This window comes from Microcaecilia unicolor, chromosome 3 (genome assembly GCF_901765095.1).
Source record: "Microcaecilia unicolor chromosome 3, aMicUni1.1, whole genome shotgun sequence".
Classification (NCBI taxonomy): Eukaryota; Metazoa; Chordata; class Amphibia; order Gymnophiona; family Siphonopidae; genus Microcaecilia; species Microcaecilia unicolor.
In genome coordinates, this window is record NC_044033.1 from 151,679,734 (window position 1) to 151,694,430 (window position 14,697).

Sequence of the window (14,697 nt, forward strand, 5' to 3'; positions counted from 1 at the left end):
AAAAGTTCCATTATCTGAAGTCCATCCAGCATGAGTCAGAGAGATATCAACTAATAAGTAATCAATGCGAGAGTAAGTGTCATGAGAGTGCGAATAAAACGAATAATCACGAACCCTCGGATGAGATAAACGCCAAACATAAGAGATGCCAAGATCTCGGTCAAACCTATTTAGAGCTTGGGAAACTTGAACATCTGGAGAGGATGGTGGGCCCGACCTATCCAAAGCAGGATGCTGAGTGGCATTGAAGTCCCCCCCTCTCCCAACTATCAATTTACCATTGGGACAAGATGTAAAGTGTCCTACTAGCTTATTCAAGAACCCCCCTGGGCTTCATTGGGAGCATAAATGGAGGCTAGAGTAAAGGCCAAGTTATCTATCGTGAGACTCAAAAGCAAGAACAGCCCATGTTTATCACTCTGAGTTTTAACTATCTATATCTGCAGGAGGAGTGAAGCAGGATTGCTACCCCTCGCTTCTTAGAACCATCTATCGCCAAGGCCCCAAAAACAGAGAGTTATTGAGGATGCGATAAAAAATGTTCATGTTCCCTTCTCAAATGAGTTTTCTGTAAAAACACCACATGTGGTTTAAAATGCACCAATTTCTTAAATAATGCTTGGCACTTTTGAGGGGAGTTCAGGCCTTTCACATTGTAAGTCAAAAATTTTAAATCTTTACTCATATCAGACACATGACAGGCAGCTATGCGGAATATACATAGAAACATGGGAACCCCTCAACTAAAGCAAATTTAAAGACATCCCACTCACAAAATCCCCCGAAAACTCCCACCCCGCATCCCCCCAGTCACAAGCCCCCCCACACTCATGCACCCACCAGATAGCACCTCACAGCACTGAATGGGAAATCGGGAGAAAGCCTTTGTCACCTGATAGTATTACATCCATCCAGCACCAACCCACCACACTTAGCATAATCATTATTCACAACCACGCAATTGCCCCAAAGCAATAGAACCAAACGGTCATCAATAAGATCCCAGGCAAGACATTAGTGAAACAAGTCTAAGAAGAGTCAAGTCTGGGCCACTTGTTTTTTAGCCTTCTGAGTGACTCTCTTCCACTTTTGTAACTTGGTCCTCGTCGAGGGAGCCAAGTCAGTCAGCAAGACAGCATATGAAGTCAGGCCCGCCTCGTGAAGGATCTTCCAAGCCTCTGAAACACTGCGAAGCCTGATCTGTTTACCCTTGATCATAAAACATAGAGCAAACAGAAAAGCCCATCTATATGCAATCTTCTCCTTGATTAAGATCTCCAACACAGGCTTCATAGCGCATCTCTGGGCTAGCGTGAACAAAGAGAGGTCCTGGTAAATGAACACTTTAGCTTCATTATATTCCAAAGATGATAGTTGTCGGGCATGCACCCACAGGTTCTCCTTAAAAGCAAATGAGGAAAATCTCACTATAATGTCCCTGGGTCTGTTATGCAGTGTTTCCCCCAAAACTTTATGTGCTCGATCTATTTCCACTGCACCAGAGTCCAGACTTTTGCCCAAGATTTTTTCACACAGGGAGCACACTATAGCGGGGACATCCTCCACATTACCATTCTCCGGGACCCCACGGAAATATAGAGATTGTGCCTGCGTCCACAATTCTCAAGATCGTCAACTTTGTATTGAAGCTCCTCAGTTTGCTCCATCAACTGGGAAAATCGAGAGTCCACAAGTGCAGCTCGCTCTGCCTACTCATCAGCCCGCTCCTCCAAGACCTCCACCCGACCACTGAGTTCCCAAAGATCCAGACTAATGGCGTCCATGTTCTCCAGGATTTCGACCTTAGGGGCTTTAATATTGGCGCGGATCTCCTCCAGGCATTTGGCTAGTTCATTTGGAAAGCCTTTTTTGGGGAGAGAATGATGTGGGTCCGCATGGGAGGACGCAGAGTCCGACTCAGATGATAGACCTGGAGCAGGGGACGCATGGTGCTGTAGGCCCTTAGCCAGCTGTCTCACCGAATGGCGTTCGCCCTCCCTGTACTGCGACGCTGAAAGCTTACTCATGGCAACCTCGGACTCGCCAAGACCTTTCTAAGGTAAGCAGAGATGAATATGAAAGTGGATGCCGGTGGATGAAGCAAAGAGAGGCAGGATAGTGCAGGAGCTAAAATCTCAGTTGTCCATTAAGCCCTGTGACGTCACTTCCTTCATGGTGGTATATTTTTAATGACAATTTTGTTTATATATCTACTATTCAAACCAGCCTGTAAACAGCTTTTTTTTTTTTTCTTGAAAGGTGGTATACTAAACGATTAGAAATAAAATAATACAACTGCTACTTAACCGATTAGCAGCAATATTCAGTCTGCTAACCAGCTAATTAAGTTGACAAAGACAGGACAGCAAAAAGGCTGGGCACCAATATGAATGTTGACTGATGCCTGATTGATTTCAGGTGATCGCACATACCTGGATATTCAATGCTGGAAGCCAAATATGGCCTGGCATAGAATATCCAGTCTTAGCTCTTCCCGAGGCTATGAATTTTTAGAAGTCTTTTAATTAGAAGCTCAAGTCAGCATTACAAAGAAAAGGCAATAAACATCAAACATAAAAAGCCAGAGTAATTTGTATTGCATTAAGACAATATTGGATTAAGACAATATTAATAAGACATTGCAGCTTCAAGCATACTCCCGGAACCAGTCTATCAAATAGATTCCCAGGTCCCATGGTATCTGAAGACCCAACCAAGATTGCAGCTTATACTGCACCGTCTTCCAATAAGCATGCACCTTTAGACAGGTCCACCAAAAGTCTCCCATAGTTTCCCTTTCAACACATTTTCTCTAACAAAGCAAGAAAAATGTGATGGAGTCTGGCAGGAGAAAGATACCAATGATACATTAATTTAACCCCATTCTCTTGAAAGGTAACAGCTCTAGACAAGTGTGGCAACACCGCATGCATTGCTTTCTAATCAAGTTCCTGATATCGAGTACCTAGCTCAGCTTCCCATTTAGCTCTGTGAGACAGATCAAGGGGCAATCTGCCCCTAAGATAACAAATCAGCACTGAAGTTAATTTGAGTAGTACCAAAATCTTCACATAAATCTTCCAGGAAACTGTTTTCTCATGTGACAACTGGCTTAATAGATTTCAAAGTTAAAAAATGAGCTGCAAATAAGCAAAATGATCACTTGGTGGCAGTTGATAGTCATAAGCCAGTTCTTCAAAAGGCATTAAGTCAGCATCATCGAAAAGTTGCCCCCAGGTAATAAACTGTATCATACACCACCTTTTAAAGACTCCAGGGTTATCCATAAATAGGGGAAAACTTTGAAAACTAAAAGTCTTGATCTTGTCCCGTTTAATCCCAAACCTAAAAGTTCCCTATGCCGAGGAGGCACCCACAACAAAGAAACTAATTTCATAGGACCAACTCAAGCCTGCTCCAACACAGTCCACAGTTTGAGGATAGGCTTGAAACCATTCAGTGGCCGCACATGCCTGAACCATTTGATAGACAAGCGGGGCACACCAAGGCCCCCCTGTTTTTTAATCCTATAAAGATTGCTACGAGGCAATCTCAGACATTTGTTATTCCATATAAAGCGTGCTATGCGATTTTGAAGGTAAGAAACAAAAGTTCTAGGCAATGGTACAGGCAAGACTTGAAATAAATATAAGAGCCAAGGTAAAAGATTCATTTTTATCATGGCTATTTGACTGAACCAGGAAAGGAACACGTGATCCCAGTGATCGTGGTCACACTTTAATTCATGCAGTAATGCAGGATAATTTGCCTGAAAGAAACCAGCATAGTTGGTGGTTATGTAACCACACAGATATTTAATTTTATTGGCCACCCATTTAAAACTAAAAGATTGCTGAGGAGCCTGTTGAAGAGCACTATCCAAGTGAACATTGAAAGCTTCAGACTTACTCATGTTAGCCTTAAATCTTGAGACTGCCGAGTACCTTTGCAAGAGAGATACTAGGTTTGTAAATGAGACAAGGGGGATTAGTAAGCAAAAAAGTATATTATCTACAAAAAGTTCAATTTTGTATTCAGTGTCACCCACACGAGGTCCATGAACATCCAGACTGGCGCGAATAACTCTTGCCAATGGTTCCATCACCAGTGCAACTGGCAAGGGAGGCAGAGGACAACCCTGTCATGTCTCACTGCTCAACTCAGATTGCTGAGAATTACCCCCATTAATGCAAACACAGTCCCATAGCTTAACATAGAATGCTATTGAGGCCTGAAAATGGGAGCCCAGACCAAATTTGGACAGAACTGCATCCATAAAAGGCCAATGGGCGTGGTCAAATGCCTTCTCGGCATGTGAGTGGAACGAACGAGCAGTTGTGACCAGGTCAGTTCTACGAATATTATCAGAAGCTTGTCTACCTGAAGTAAAGCCTACTTGGTCAGAATGGATCACAAAAGGTAAGATCACAGGAAGCCTATTGGCCTAAACCTTTCCCAATATTTTTACATCTGTGTTCAACACTGGGGAAGAATGATAGGACTACCATTAGCATGCCGTTAATTCTTTCTACGGCTTAGGGATTACTGCAATCCAAGCCTCTATCAGAGTGATAGCACTGGCACGCCATTAGATCTTTGTACGGCTTATTGATCACTGCAATTGAAGCCTGTATCATAGACAGCAGCAAGGGGGAATCTAAACAAACAGCATTCAAGAGATTAATAAGTAATGGAGCAAACTCGGAAATGAAAGTTTTACAGAATTCCCCTGAAAAACCATCTAATCCCAGAAATTTACAATTAGGTAGGATTTAATAGCTTGTAGCATTTCTTTAACCATGATGTCTCCATCCAGAGAAGCATGCTGTGCAGGTGTTAAAGCTGGAAGAGCAAGCTCAGATAAATAAGAATCAGTGGCCACCCAGTCAGTCCCAGAGTCTGCAATATATAATGCGCTGTAATAATCCCTAAACTGCTCATGTATCTGAGTGGTATGGGTCAATAAAATACCAGATCTATCTTTGATTTTATGTTTGCTTCTATCAGCCTGTTTTCTGTGCAGGTGCAAGGCCTTGAGGCCAACATATGGCTTATCTTGTTGTTTTTCTTATATGCTTGGTGTTTCAGTCTGGCAGAGGCATAGGCCACTTTTTCTGCATAGTTGCTATCTAATTGCAGTCTGGCAGCCTGTAGCTGGCAAAAAACAGATTCAGAGCCTGTAAGTTTTGCTGTTGCTCTAAGTTAATAAGAGAAGTACAGTCTTGTATTAATCTAGTCTCCTGCCGCTTATTTTGGGAAGCAGCTTTAAGGAGAAACCCCCTAGAAACTGTCTTAAGGGCATCCCAAACAAAACTTAAAGGCAAGCCAGAGTCCATATTATGCTCGAGGTAATCCTTCAGTAAAGCTCTTCAAGCTTGGATCAGAGACTTGTCTCCCAACAGAGCAAGGGACCAGTATCTAGTCCTAGGTGCTCCCACAATCTTTAATAACTCTGTGATCCAGTTGAGATGGCGGATCGACTGCATCGGGCAGTGAACTTGCAGCAGCCCTCAGTAGCGATCTACCGGAAGTGGAAGCGGGTATACCCAATCTCCATGCACCTGAATCCACCGCCACGGGACCATCTGCTCCAGAAAATGGGGTTTGGGGAGCGCTTTATGGAATGGATTGGGTTGTTATATAGGGCCCTGTTGGCAAGCCTACAAATTAATGGCTGTTATAATAACTCCTTCAAGCTTTATTGAGGTACACGACAGGGATGTGCAGTATCCCCCCTTCTATTTGCTATTTCCATAGAACCTTTGGCACAGCTGGTGCGAGCATCAGCAGACGTTCAGGGAATATCCAGAGGGACACAAGAACACAAAATTATGCTCTTTGCTGATGATGTCTTGTTGATGCTGACCAAACCAGCAGAGTCCTTTGCAAGAGTCTCACAAATATTGACTAGGTATGGAGAGGTGTCCGGTTTTAAAGTAAATATGACTAAGTCTGAGATTTTGAACCTAAATATGGGGGCTCCGGCAATCCTGCAACTTCAACAACAATTTCCATTTTTGTGGGCAAAGAAACATATTAAATATTTGGGTATTTCGGTGACAGCCCAACTGACGGGATTATACCAGGCTAATTTCCTGGCTAAGCTCGCCCAACTGTTTGCTGAACTGGACTGCTGGGAGGGATTAACACTCATATGGATGGAAGGATACAGGCAGTTAAGATGATGCTGCTGCCTAAATTGCTATATCTATTTATGGCGCTTCCTCTCCCTATACCACAATGCTTTTTTTCGCCAATTAAATAGGAGGATTTTTGCTTATATTTGGAAGAAATGTCCACCACGGGTGCGGAGGTCCATGCTATATCAGCCCAAACTTAAGGGGGATATGGGTGTGCCCCACTTTGAGCTTTATTTTAAGGCTGCTCAGTTGTGAATTATATTGGACTGGATGCAAGATGGGGGGAAAATGGATGCAATGGGAGCAGCACTGGCTGGATGTTGCTCCTGTTTGGGCTGTCCCGTGGCTCCCGAAGAGAGATCTTCTCCACTTGATCTGGAGAGCCCCATTGGTAGTGAGCTATCCCCTTCACACGTGGTATAGGGTGCAAGAAAATTTTTTTTCCAGACAGGAATTACCACCTTTCCACAGCTATACAATATGTCCCCTCCTTTGCCCCAGGGTCACAGGATCAGGTTTATAAAAGATGAGCCAGCAATGGTTTGCGAGTACTGGGACAGCTTTGGGAGGAGGGGGAATATATCTCCTTCACAGACCTGAAAGATGAATATGACCTATTAAATAAGGTTGAGTTTCATTATAGACAAGTAAGAGACTTTATCCAACGTAAAGCCCGGGCCGATCTTGGTTTACAAGAAACCCTGTTGGAAATGGCCCTCCGAGTAGGAGGAGCTAGGGGAAGTATCACTCGCATATATACAGCCTTTTTGCTGTTCAGGTCTCCGCTGCACAGTTATATTGCTAAATGGGAGCATGATCTGGATACATACTTCTCAGGGGAACAGTGGGGTAGAACATTTAAATATTTGTTCAAAGTATCTGTTGCTAGCAATTTGGTTGAGAATGGTTTTATGGTTTTAAGATTTTCTATCAGTGGCATTATATACCAGTGAAACTAAAACAAATTTCCCCTTCCAATGTTTCAATGTCTGTGTTCCATTGTTATATTCCTTAACGTTACTTGACTGTCTCACTTAAATCTACACAATGTAATCCATAACCAAGTTGTAACAAATTGTATTTCCATCATTTATATCATATTGTAAGCCACACTGAACCCGCAAAAAGGTGGAAAAATGTGGGATACAAATGCAGTAAATAAATAAATAAAGGGACCTTCCGTCACATGTGGTGGTCTTGCTCAGTGGTGCAAACCTTTAATATTGGATACCTTGCAAGACATATGGGAAAGACATATCCACTGCGGGCGGAGCACTGTCTTTTGCACCACAATCCAAGTGCAGTCACTGTCTCCCAACATAGATTTGCTACAATGTTGTTCACAGCTACTAGACTGGTTATTGCACAAGCATGGAAGCAAGCTGTTTTACCTCCTCTGTCGCGTATTATGCAGAAATTGGATGTTATCTTTCAATTATCGAAACTTACAGCTTTGCGACAGGGTCGACTGGCTAATTTTTATGACATTTGGCGGGTCTATGAACAATGGAAGACGAGAGATCAGGGTGACGGACTACACCCTGGATGACCTACTTTAGCCTTGAATTAAAACAAAGGTATACCACTGTATTAGAAGGGTTGGGAGGGATTTTTTTTTGGGGGGGGGGACCTTCAGTGTATTTGTTTGGCTGTTATTTTTGTATACAATAAAAATAAAAAAAAAGTTTAAAAAAACTGGTCAAACTGGTAGAAAAAGTAATGGTCAAAGCCAGAAGGATGCTTTAGTGCATTAGGAGAGGGATGACCAGCAAGAAAGAGGTGATGGTGCCCTTGTATAAGTCTCTGGTGAGACCCCATTTAGAGTACGGTATGCAATTCTGGAGACCGCACCTACGTAAAGATGTAAACAGGATGGAGTCGGTCCAGAGGGCAGCTACAAAACTGTTAAGCAGTCTTGGACATAAAACATTTAAGAACAGGCTTATGAACCTCAACATGCATACGCCGGAAGAGAGGAGGGAAAGAGGAGATATGATAAAAACATTTAAATATTTCAGGGACATTAATGTACAGGAAGAGAGCCTTTTTCAAATGAAGGAAAACTCTGGAATAAGGGTGCATACGATGAAGTAGAGGAAATAGGCTTAGGAGGAATCTAAGAAAGTATTAATTTACGGAAAGGGTGATGGAAATGTGAAATGGCCTCCCGGTGGAGGTTATGAAGACGAGGACTGTGGCAGTTTAAGAAAACATAGGACAAGCATGTGGGATCTCTTAGGAAAAGGAGGATTTAAGGGTTACGGAGGATAGGCAGATTGGATGGATCATTTAGGCTTTATCTGCATTCATATTTCTATGTTTCTGTAAACAGTATCAGGCACCACAGAGCCTTTGTGTTCCTGTGCTGCTGAAGGCCCTTCTGTCCCACTCATACTGCAACAGAAAGTAATGTCTGAGGGGGCAGGACAGCAGAGCCTTCAGCGACACAGAAGCATAAAGGCCCCAGTGCTTGATATTTGTTCTGTGAGCATATCAAAGAAAAAAAAGGCACCCAAAATCTTATTTTTAGAAGTTACTGTGTTACTATATTATACTATTTTATATTATATTAGACTGCACTGGAAGCAACAAAAGGCCACAGGTTCCTCACTACTGAGCTAGAACTTAATAAATATCTGTGTCCTCTGTACTTTAATCTGTTTCAAAAGAACACACAGTGAGTAGAAGTACATACTCTAGCATTTAAAAATAATATTAGTTATGTTTAAATTCTTTTAGTGTCGAAGTAGCTAATGAAGCAAGAACGTCACAGTACACCTCACACACATTGGAAGTGATTGGTCTGTATTGACTTTGACAATGACAGTAGACACAGCATGAAAAAAATCATGTTTTATTCAGTATAGTCATTTGTTACACTCTTCCAAATATGACTACTGCCAGAGATTCAGCTGCAAGGGAGTAAGTAAAGGAGCTTAACAGAAACATTTATTACAGCTTAAGTTTGAGAGGTACAACTTGTTTTATACACTTCTGATATATTATTTAATACTGTACTTGGAGCATACCGTTTTAAACATTGGGGTTTTTTTTTTTTTTTTTTTACCAGCATAAGGTCTTTGTAGGCTGTAATTTATGATCTTTAATTTTCCATGAATAGTTTTATATACAGCCCACAAAAAAGGGAAACACCCAATGCTCAATAAATGTCAGCAATCCAACCGTGAATATGAGTCAGAGTGATGATGACATAATTTAATGCAGTAGTTTCTGAAGGATAGAGGAAAATGGACCTCAGACACCCAAACAAATCAGTGTCTTACTGGGATACTCTTATCTTTCATTGGTCAAAAATTTTACATCCTATATATTTTGTTTTCCTTTCTGTGCTCAAAGTACAATAGATGTCCAATTGAAGTAGCAACCTATTGCTATACTTATTGATATGTTTTCTTTCTGGACCCAATGATGGCCATGTCGTTTCAGCTGTATTCTTCAGGGGTTGTGTTAATTCTTGCATAGTGTTGCACTCAGTCAAACTTCCAGCACTTTTCCTTTTCTTTGCAAGCTGGACCTGGCCCTGGCTCTGATACTTTTACACCACTGTCTGTCTGATTTGTGTGTGTCCGAGGTCCTTTTTTTCCCTCTATTCTTTAGCATTAAATTTTGTCATAACCTGGCTCATATTCATGGTTGTTAGTATTCTGTACAGACTATGTTGTGTTCCATCATAAAACTATTAGAGGTTGCATTAACATAAGAACTTCATTTGCAGAGTCTGCAGGTTTCAGCAATACCTCCCTAATTCTGTTGCATCAGTTGGAAGATAAAATGAAAGCACATTCCTTCTTCATGGATTTTCTTCATCAGGTGAGAGATTTGAGATTCTTTTGATTCAGGAAGAATTTACTGAGAGCTTTATGTTTCCAGGTTTTTATGTTGTGTTTTTGTATGTTTTTGAACAGGTGAATTTATTCCAGTGCCTTAGCACCTACCAAGTCAGAGGAATGCCAATGGCGACTCGGCTATTGCTTTGTGAACATTCAGAAAAACTCTCTGCTGCCATTGTTCTCAAGAACCACCACTCCAAGCTCCCAGTGCTGGTGAACGCTGCTATACTGAATGCATTACACAAGAGAATGTGCCCAGTTCCTCAGAATCTTACACCTGCTGATGTCTTCTTTAGAGAGGTATGGCAATCCAGCCTATCCAGCCCCCCCACCCCTCCCAGCACTGGGGATATCTAATGATGAGCTTACATAATAATGTAGTAGTAAATGACAGACCTGCATGGTCCATCCAGTCTGCCCAAAATATGCATACTTAATCTTGAGCTGTCTTTGACATTTTCAGGGCATAGACTGTAGAAGTCTGCCTGGCACTGGCTTAATTTTCAACCACTGGAGTTGCAGCCCAACTAGATCTTTCTAGCCATAATCGGAACACAGACTGTAGAAGTCTTCCTGACATTAGCTTTACTTACCAACTACTGGATTTGTTGCTTAATCATGGCTAAGTTGTTTTGATTCCTTTCTCTTTCTATATAGGAATCCTTTGTGCTTATCCCACGCATTCTTGAATTCCATTATCATTTTCATCTCTACTACTTCCGCAGGAGGGCATTCCAGGCATCCACCACCCTCTCTGTAGAAAAAGTACTTCTTAACATTAATCCTAAGTGGTTCCTGAACGTCTGCATCATATCACTCCATCCATCCTTTCCTCTAAGGTATAAATATTCAGGTCCTCAAGTCTTTTCTCGTAGGTCTTTTGACACAAAACTATCATTTTTGTCACTTTTCTCTGAACTGTTTCAACTTCGTTTTGTTCTTAGCAAAATATGGCCTCCAGAACTGAACACTATATTCAGTGCATTTTTTCTAGCAAAAAAAGTGCCGGTACTCAAATGCCAGGCCACCCAGGGTGATCACTGAGGGACCCACCCCAAAAATAGCCAGGACCTCCTGCAACCAGTCACAGAATCTATGACAAGGTAGAATTGGTGTGTAGATCCTGAGCTCTTTCATTAAAACTTGGGGACCATGGGTCAATTTTAGCAGACAATGGAAAAGGTGCCGATACTCAGTACCCCCAAGTACCCCCTCAAAAAAAGCCCTGACTATATTCCAAGTGGGGCCTCACCATTGACTTCTACATGGGCATCAACACTTTCTTTCTTCTGCTGGTTATACTTCTCTCTATGAAGCTGAGCATTCTTCTGGCTGTGGCCCCGCCGCCTTTAGATCCTTGAACACTATCACTCCAAGGTCTCTGTCCTGAGCTGTGCTTATCAGTCTGTAGTCTCCAAGCTCGTATAGCTCCTTTGGATTTTTGCAACCCAAGTGCATCACTCTGCTTGTATGTTGGTATACAGTTGGTGTTTAAAGCAAAAGTGATAAAGGCAGATTATTGTAACCTCATTTCACAATTTGCTTATATCAAACTAGATGAACATACCTGCTGCTATTCCCTGTCAGTTCAGGCTCTCCTGTTCCCTAGTCCCCTCTCTTTACCTTCTTTGCTTCAACATGCCAACTGCTCTTGCTTTCCTCTTAGTTCTAGCCCCTCTTTATCCATCTGAACCAGTCAATTGTCTTGCCAACATTCTTTCCTCGTCCTCATTCCTGCCCTGCTGAACGTCAGCTGCACACATTGGACTGCAAAAGAGCATTGGCCTTCTATCTGGAGCGGACACAGCCCAACAGACAGTCCGCCCAATTGTTTGTTTCTTTTGATCCCAACAGGAGGGGAGTGGCTGTGGGGAAATGCACCATATCCAATTGGCTAGCAGATTGCATTTCCTTCACTTACTCCCAGGCTGGGCTGGCTCTTGAGGGTCATGTCACGGCTCATAATGTTAGAGCCATGGCAGTGTCGGTGGCCCACTTGAAGTCAGCCACTATTGAAGAGATCTGCAAAGCTGCGACGTGATCATCTGTCCACACATTCACATCTCATTACTGCCTACAGCAGGATACCCGACGTGACAGTCGGTTCGGGCAGTCAGTGCTTCAGAATCTGTTCGGGGTTTAGAATCCAACTCCACCCCCCTAGGCCCATGTTTATTCTGTTCCAGGCTACACTCTCAGTTAGTTGGATAATTGTTAGTTCAATCTCAGTTATGTCCTCGCCGTTGCGAGGCCCAATTGACCATGGTTGTTGTTTTCAGTGAGCCTGGGGGCTAGGGATACCCCATCAGTGAGAACAAGCAGCCTGCTTGTCCTCGGAGAAAGCGAATGCTACATACCTGTAGAAGGTATTCTCCGAGGACAGCAGGCTGATTGTTCTCACAAACCCGCCCGCCTCCCCTTTGGAGTTGTGTCTTCCCTTGTCTTTGTCTTGCTACATATGGGACTGACGAACACGAGCCGGTTCGGGCGGGAAGACGGCCGCGCGGTGCGCGAGGACTAGCAAAGGCCTTTGCTAGTAAAGTGTTCCGATTGGAGGGGCTGCCGTGGACGTCACTCATCAGTGAGAACAATCAGCCTGCTGTCCTCGGAGAATACCTTCTACAGGTATGTAGCATTCGCTATATGTATGGCACCTTCACATGTAACTTACATTATTCTGTAAGTTACGTGTATAAATGTGTGAACCATCCATGCACTTCCCCTTGTGGATGCCACTTGCATTTATGTGCTAATACTACTTAGCACCCAAAATGTATAAGTGCTAATATTCTATAGCCTACACATGTAGTTGGCGCCTGACTTTAGGTGTATGTAACATTTTTTTAGAAATTCATGAGTGCATGCATAGATTACATGCACACATTCACATCATCTTTGGGGCAGATGTAAATTTGTACGTGTAAATTTGAGTGCTTTTGAGTCTGGTTCTGAGCCTGTTAGTAAAGTCACATATAGGTGCTTATGTTTTATAAAATTGGCAAACTTGTTATAAAATTACTCCCGCAGTGTGCATAGTATAACATAGCTATCTCAGTAATTCTGTTTAAGTGTCTCGTGATGACCTTAAGTATGAAAAAAATTACAATTGTTTATGATTACACTGGATTTTGTGCTTTCTTTAAGGTATCCCAAATAGATGCCATATTTGAATGCTTGATAGACCAAGAAGAGTGTGATCTTGAAAGTACACCAATAGAGTCTGTGGAGTGGGCCCAAATTGTTGTCAATGTGAACAACATTCTAAAGGTATTTAGACTTTTTTTTTTTTTAAATAAAGTAGTCCACAGTCTAAACTCACATATGAAAGTATTTATACTAAAGAAGATCTGTAGTAGTAGTAGTAGTAAAATGCTCTTGTACAGCAAAGTGCCACAAAGTACTAACCCATGAAACCACAATTACAATTACCAACTCTTCCTTCATCTGTCTCTGTGATCCCTGTCAACCTACAGGGAAAGAACAATTCTCAAAACTATATAATTTGTTAAATTTATCTATTCTCTGTTCAGCTAAAAGTCCTAGGTTCCCATAGTGTGCATATTCTTAACCGGATTAAGAGATTTCTGGGAATGATTTAATATGGAGGTAAACAACACACACACATAAGATTTTCAAAAATGTGCATGCTGTTATGTCTCCCCATTCAGCTGACCACACAAATAGATGCAAAGTATGTGGGCTGTTTTAGTGCACATCATTTACATTAGCTACTTTTCAAAGAGAAGGTACTGTCATGTCTGTGGCCGTGACCCCTCTCAGACTCACCTTATTTCCTGTGGTCAGCTTCTGAGCTGGCTTCTGTCTGTTCTTTGTGAGTTAGTTCTGTCTCTGTCTCTGTGTGCTGGCTGTATTAGATTGTCGGTGTGCTGTCACCCGTTCCAGATTTCAGCTCAGTCCAGTCCGGATCTTCCAGGCTGCCCGACCCTTAGTTGCTTGGTGATTGTTGCACCTGAGTCTCAGCTGCATGCTGGGCTTATTAGCCATTTGGAACCTCTCTGCCTTTGCCTTTGCATTGCGTCTAAGGCCCTGGTATGTTGGTGCTTGTTGCACTTCTGCTAGTCCAGTGATTTGTCTGAGATTCTTGCCTTGATACTTGCCTGTTTCTAGTTAGTCTGTGTTTGGTTTAGTTTAGGTTTTACTTGTTTTCCTAGCCTTGTTTCTTGTTTGTATCTCAGTGTTTAGTTTCTGTTTGTCTGTGTTCTGGCTTTGGGGCTGCTTGCAGCTCTTAGTTCTGTGTCTTGTTAGTCAGTGTTTTGTTCCCTGTTTCAGTGGCTGCTTGCAGCTTCCAGTTTCTGTCCCCTAGCTTGTCCTGTCCCTGCCTTGTGTTGTATTGTCTAGCCCAGTCTCCTGCCTTCCTGCCCATGTTCCTCTCTTTCCCCTCTGGCCCTCAGTCCTTGTGCTGCCTTGCTGTTATCCAGCTCCTGCCCTGTCCTGCAAAGACCTGTCGGCCACCTGAAGCTGGGAGCTCAACTCCTGGTGGAAAGTGGCCAGGTACAGGTGAAGCCTAACTGTTGTCAGAGTTCTGCCTTGCCCCTGGTGTGTGTGTGTGTGGGGGGGGGGTTTGCCTGCCGCTCCTCGGCAGTGGCCCAAGGGCTCACAAACCAGTTTCCAGCTTTGTAAACGTGACAGGTACTGACTAATTTCTCTTTGAAAATTAGCTCAGAGTACACATGGTAAAGGTATCT

The 14,697-nt window shown here is 42.7% G+C and overlaps 1 protein-coding gene across 1 annotated transcript in view; it reads left to right on the plus strand.

Moving 5' to 3' along the window:
* Positions 1-14,697, plus strand: part of NUP133 (nucleoporin 133) — a 279,562-nt gene that overhangs the window by 177,020 nt on the left and 87,845 nt on the right. Inside the window, exons 14-16 of the mRNA XM_030196480.1 lie at positions 9,877-9,971; positions 10,067-10,291; positions 13,136-13,258. Coding sequence (XP_030052340.1) covers positions 9,877-9,971; positions 10,067-10,291; positions 13,136-13,258 — 443 coding nt within the window. The remainder of the gene's footprint in view (positions 1-9,876; positions 9,972-10,066; positions 10,292-13,135; positions 13,259-14,697) is intronic.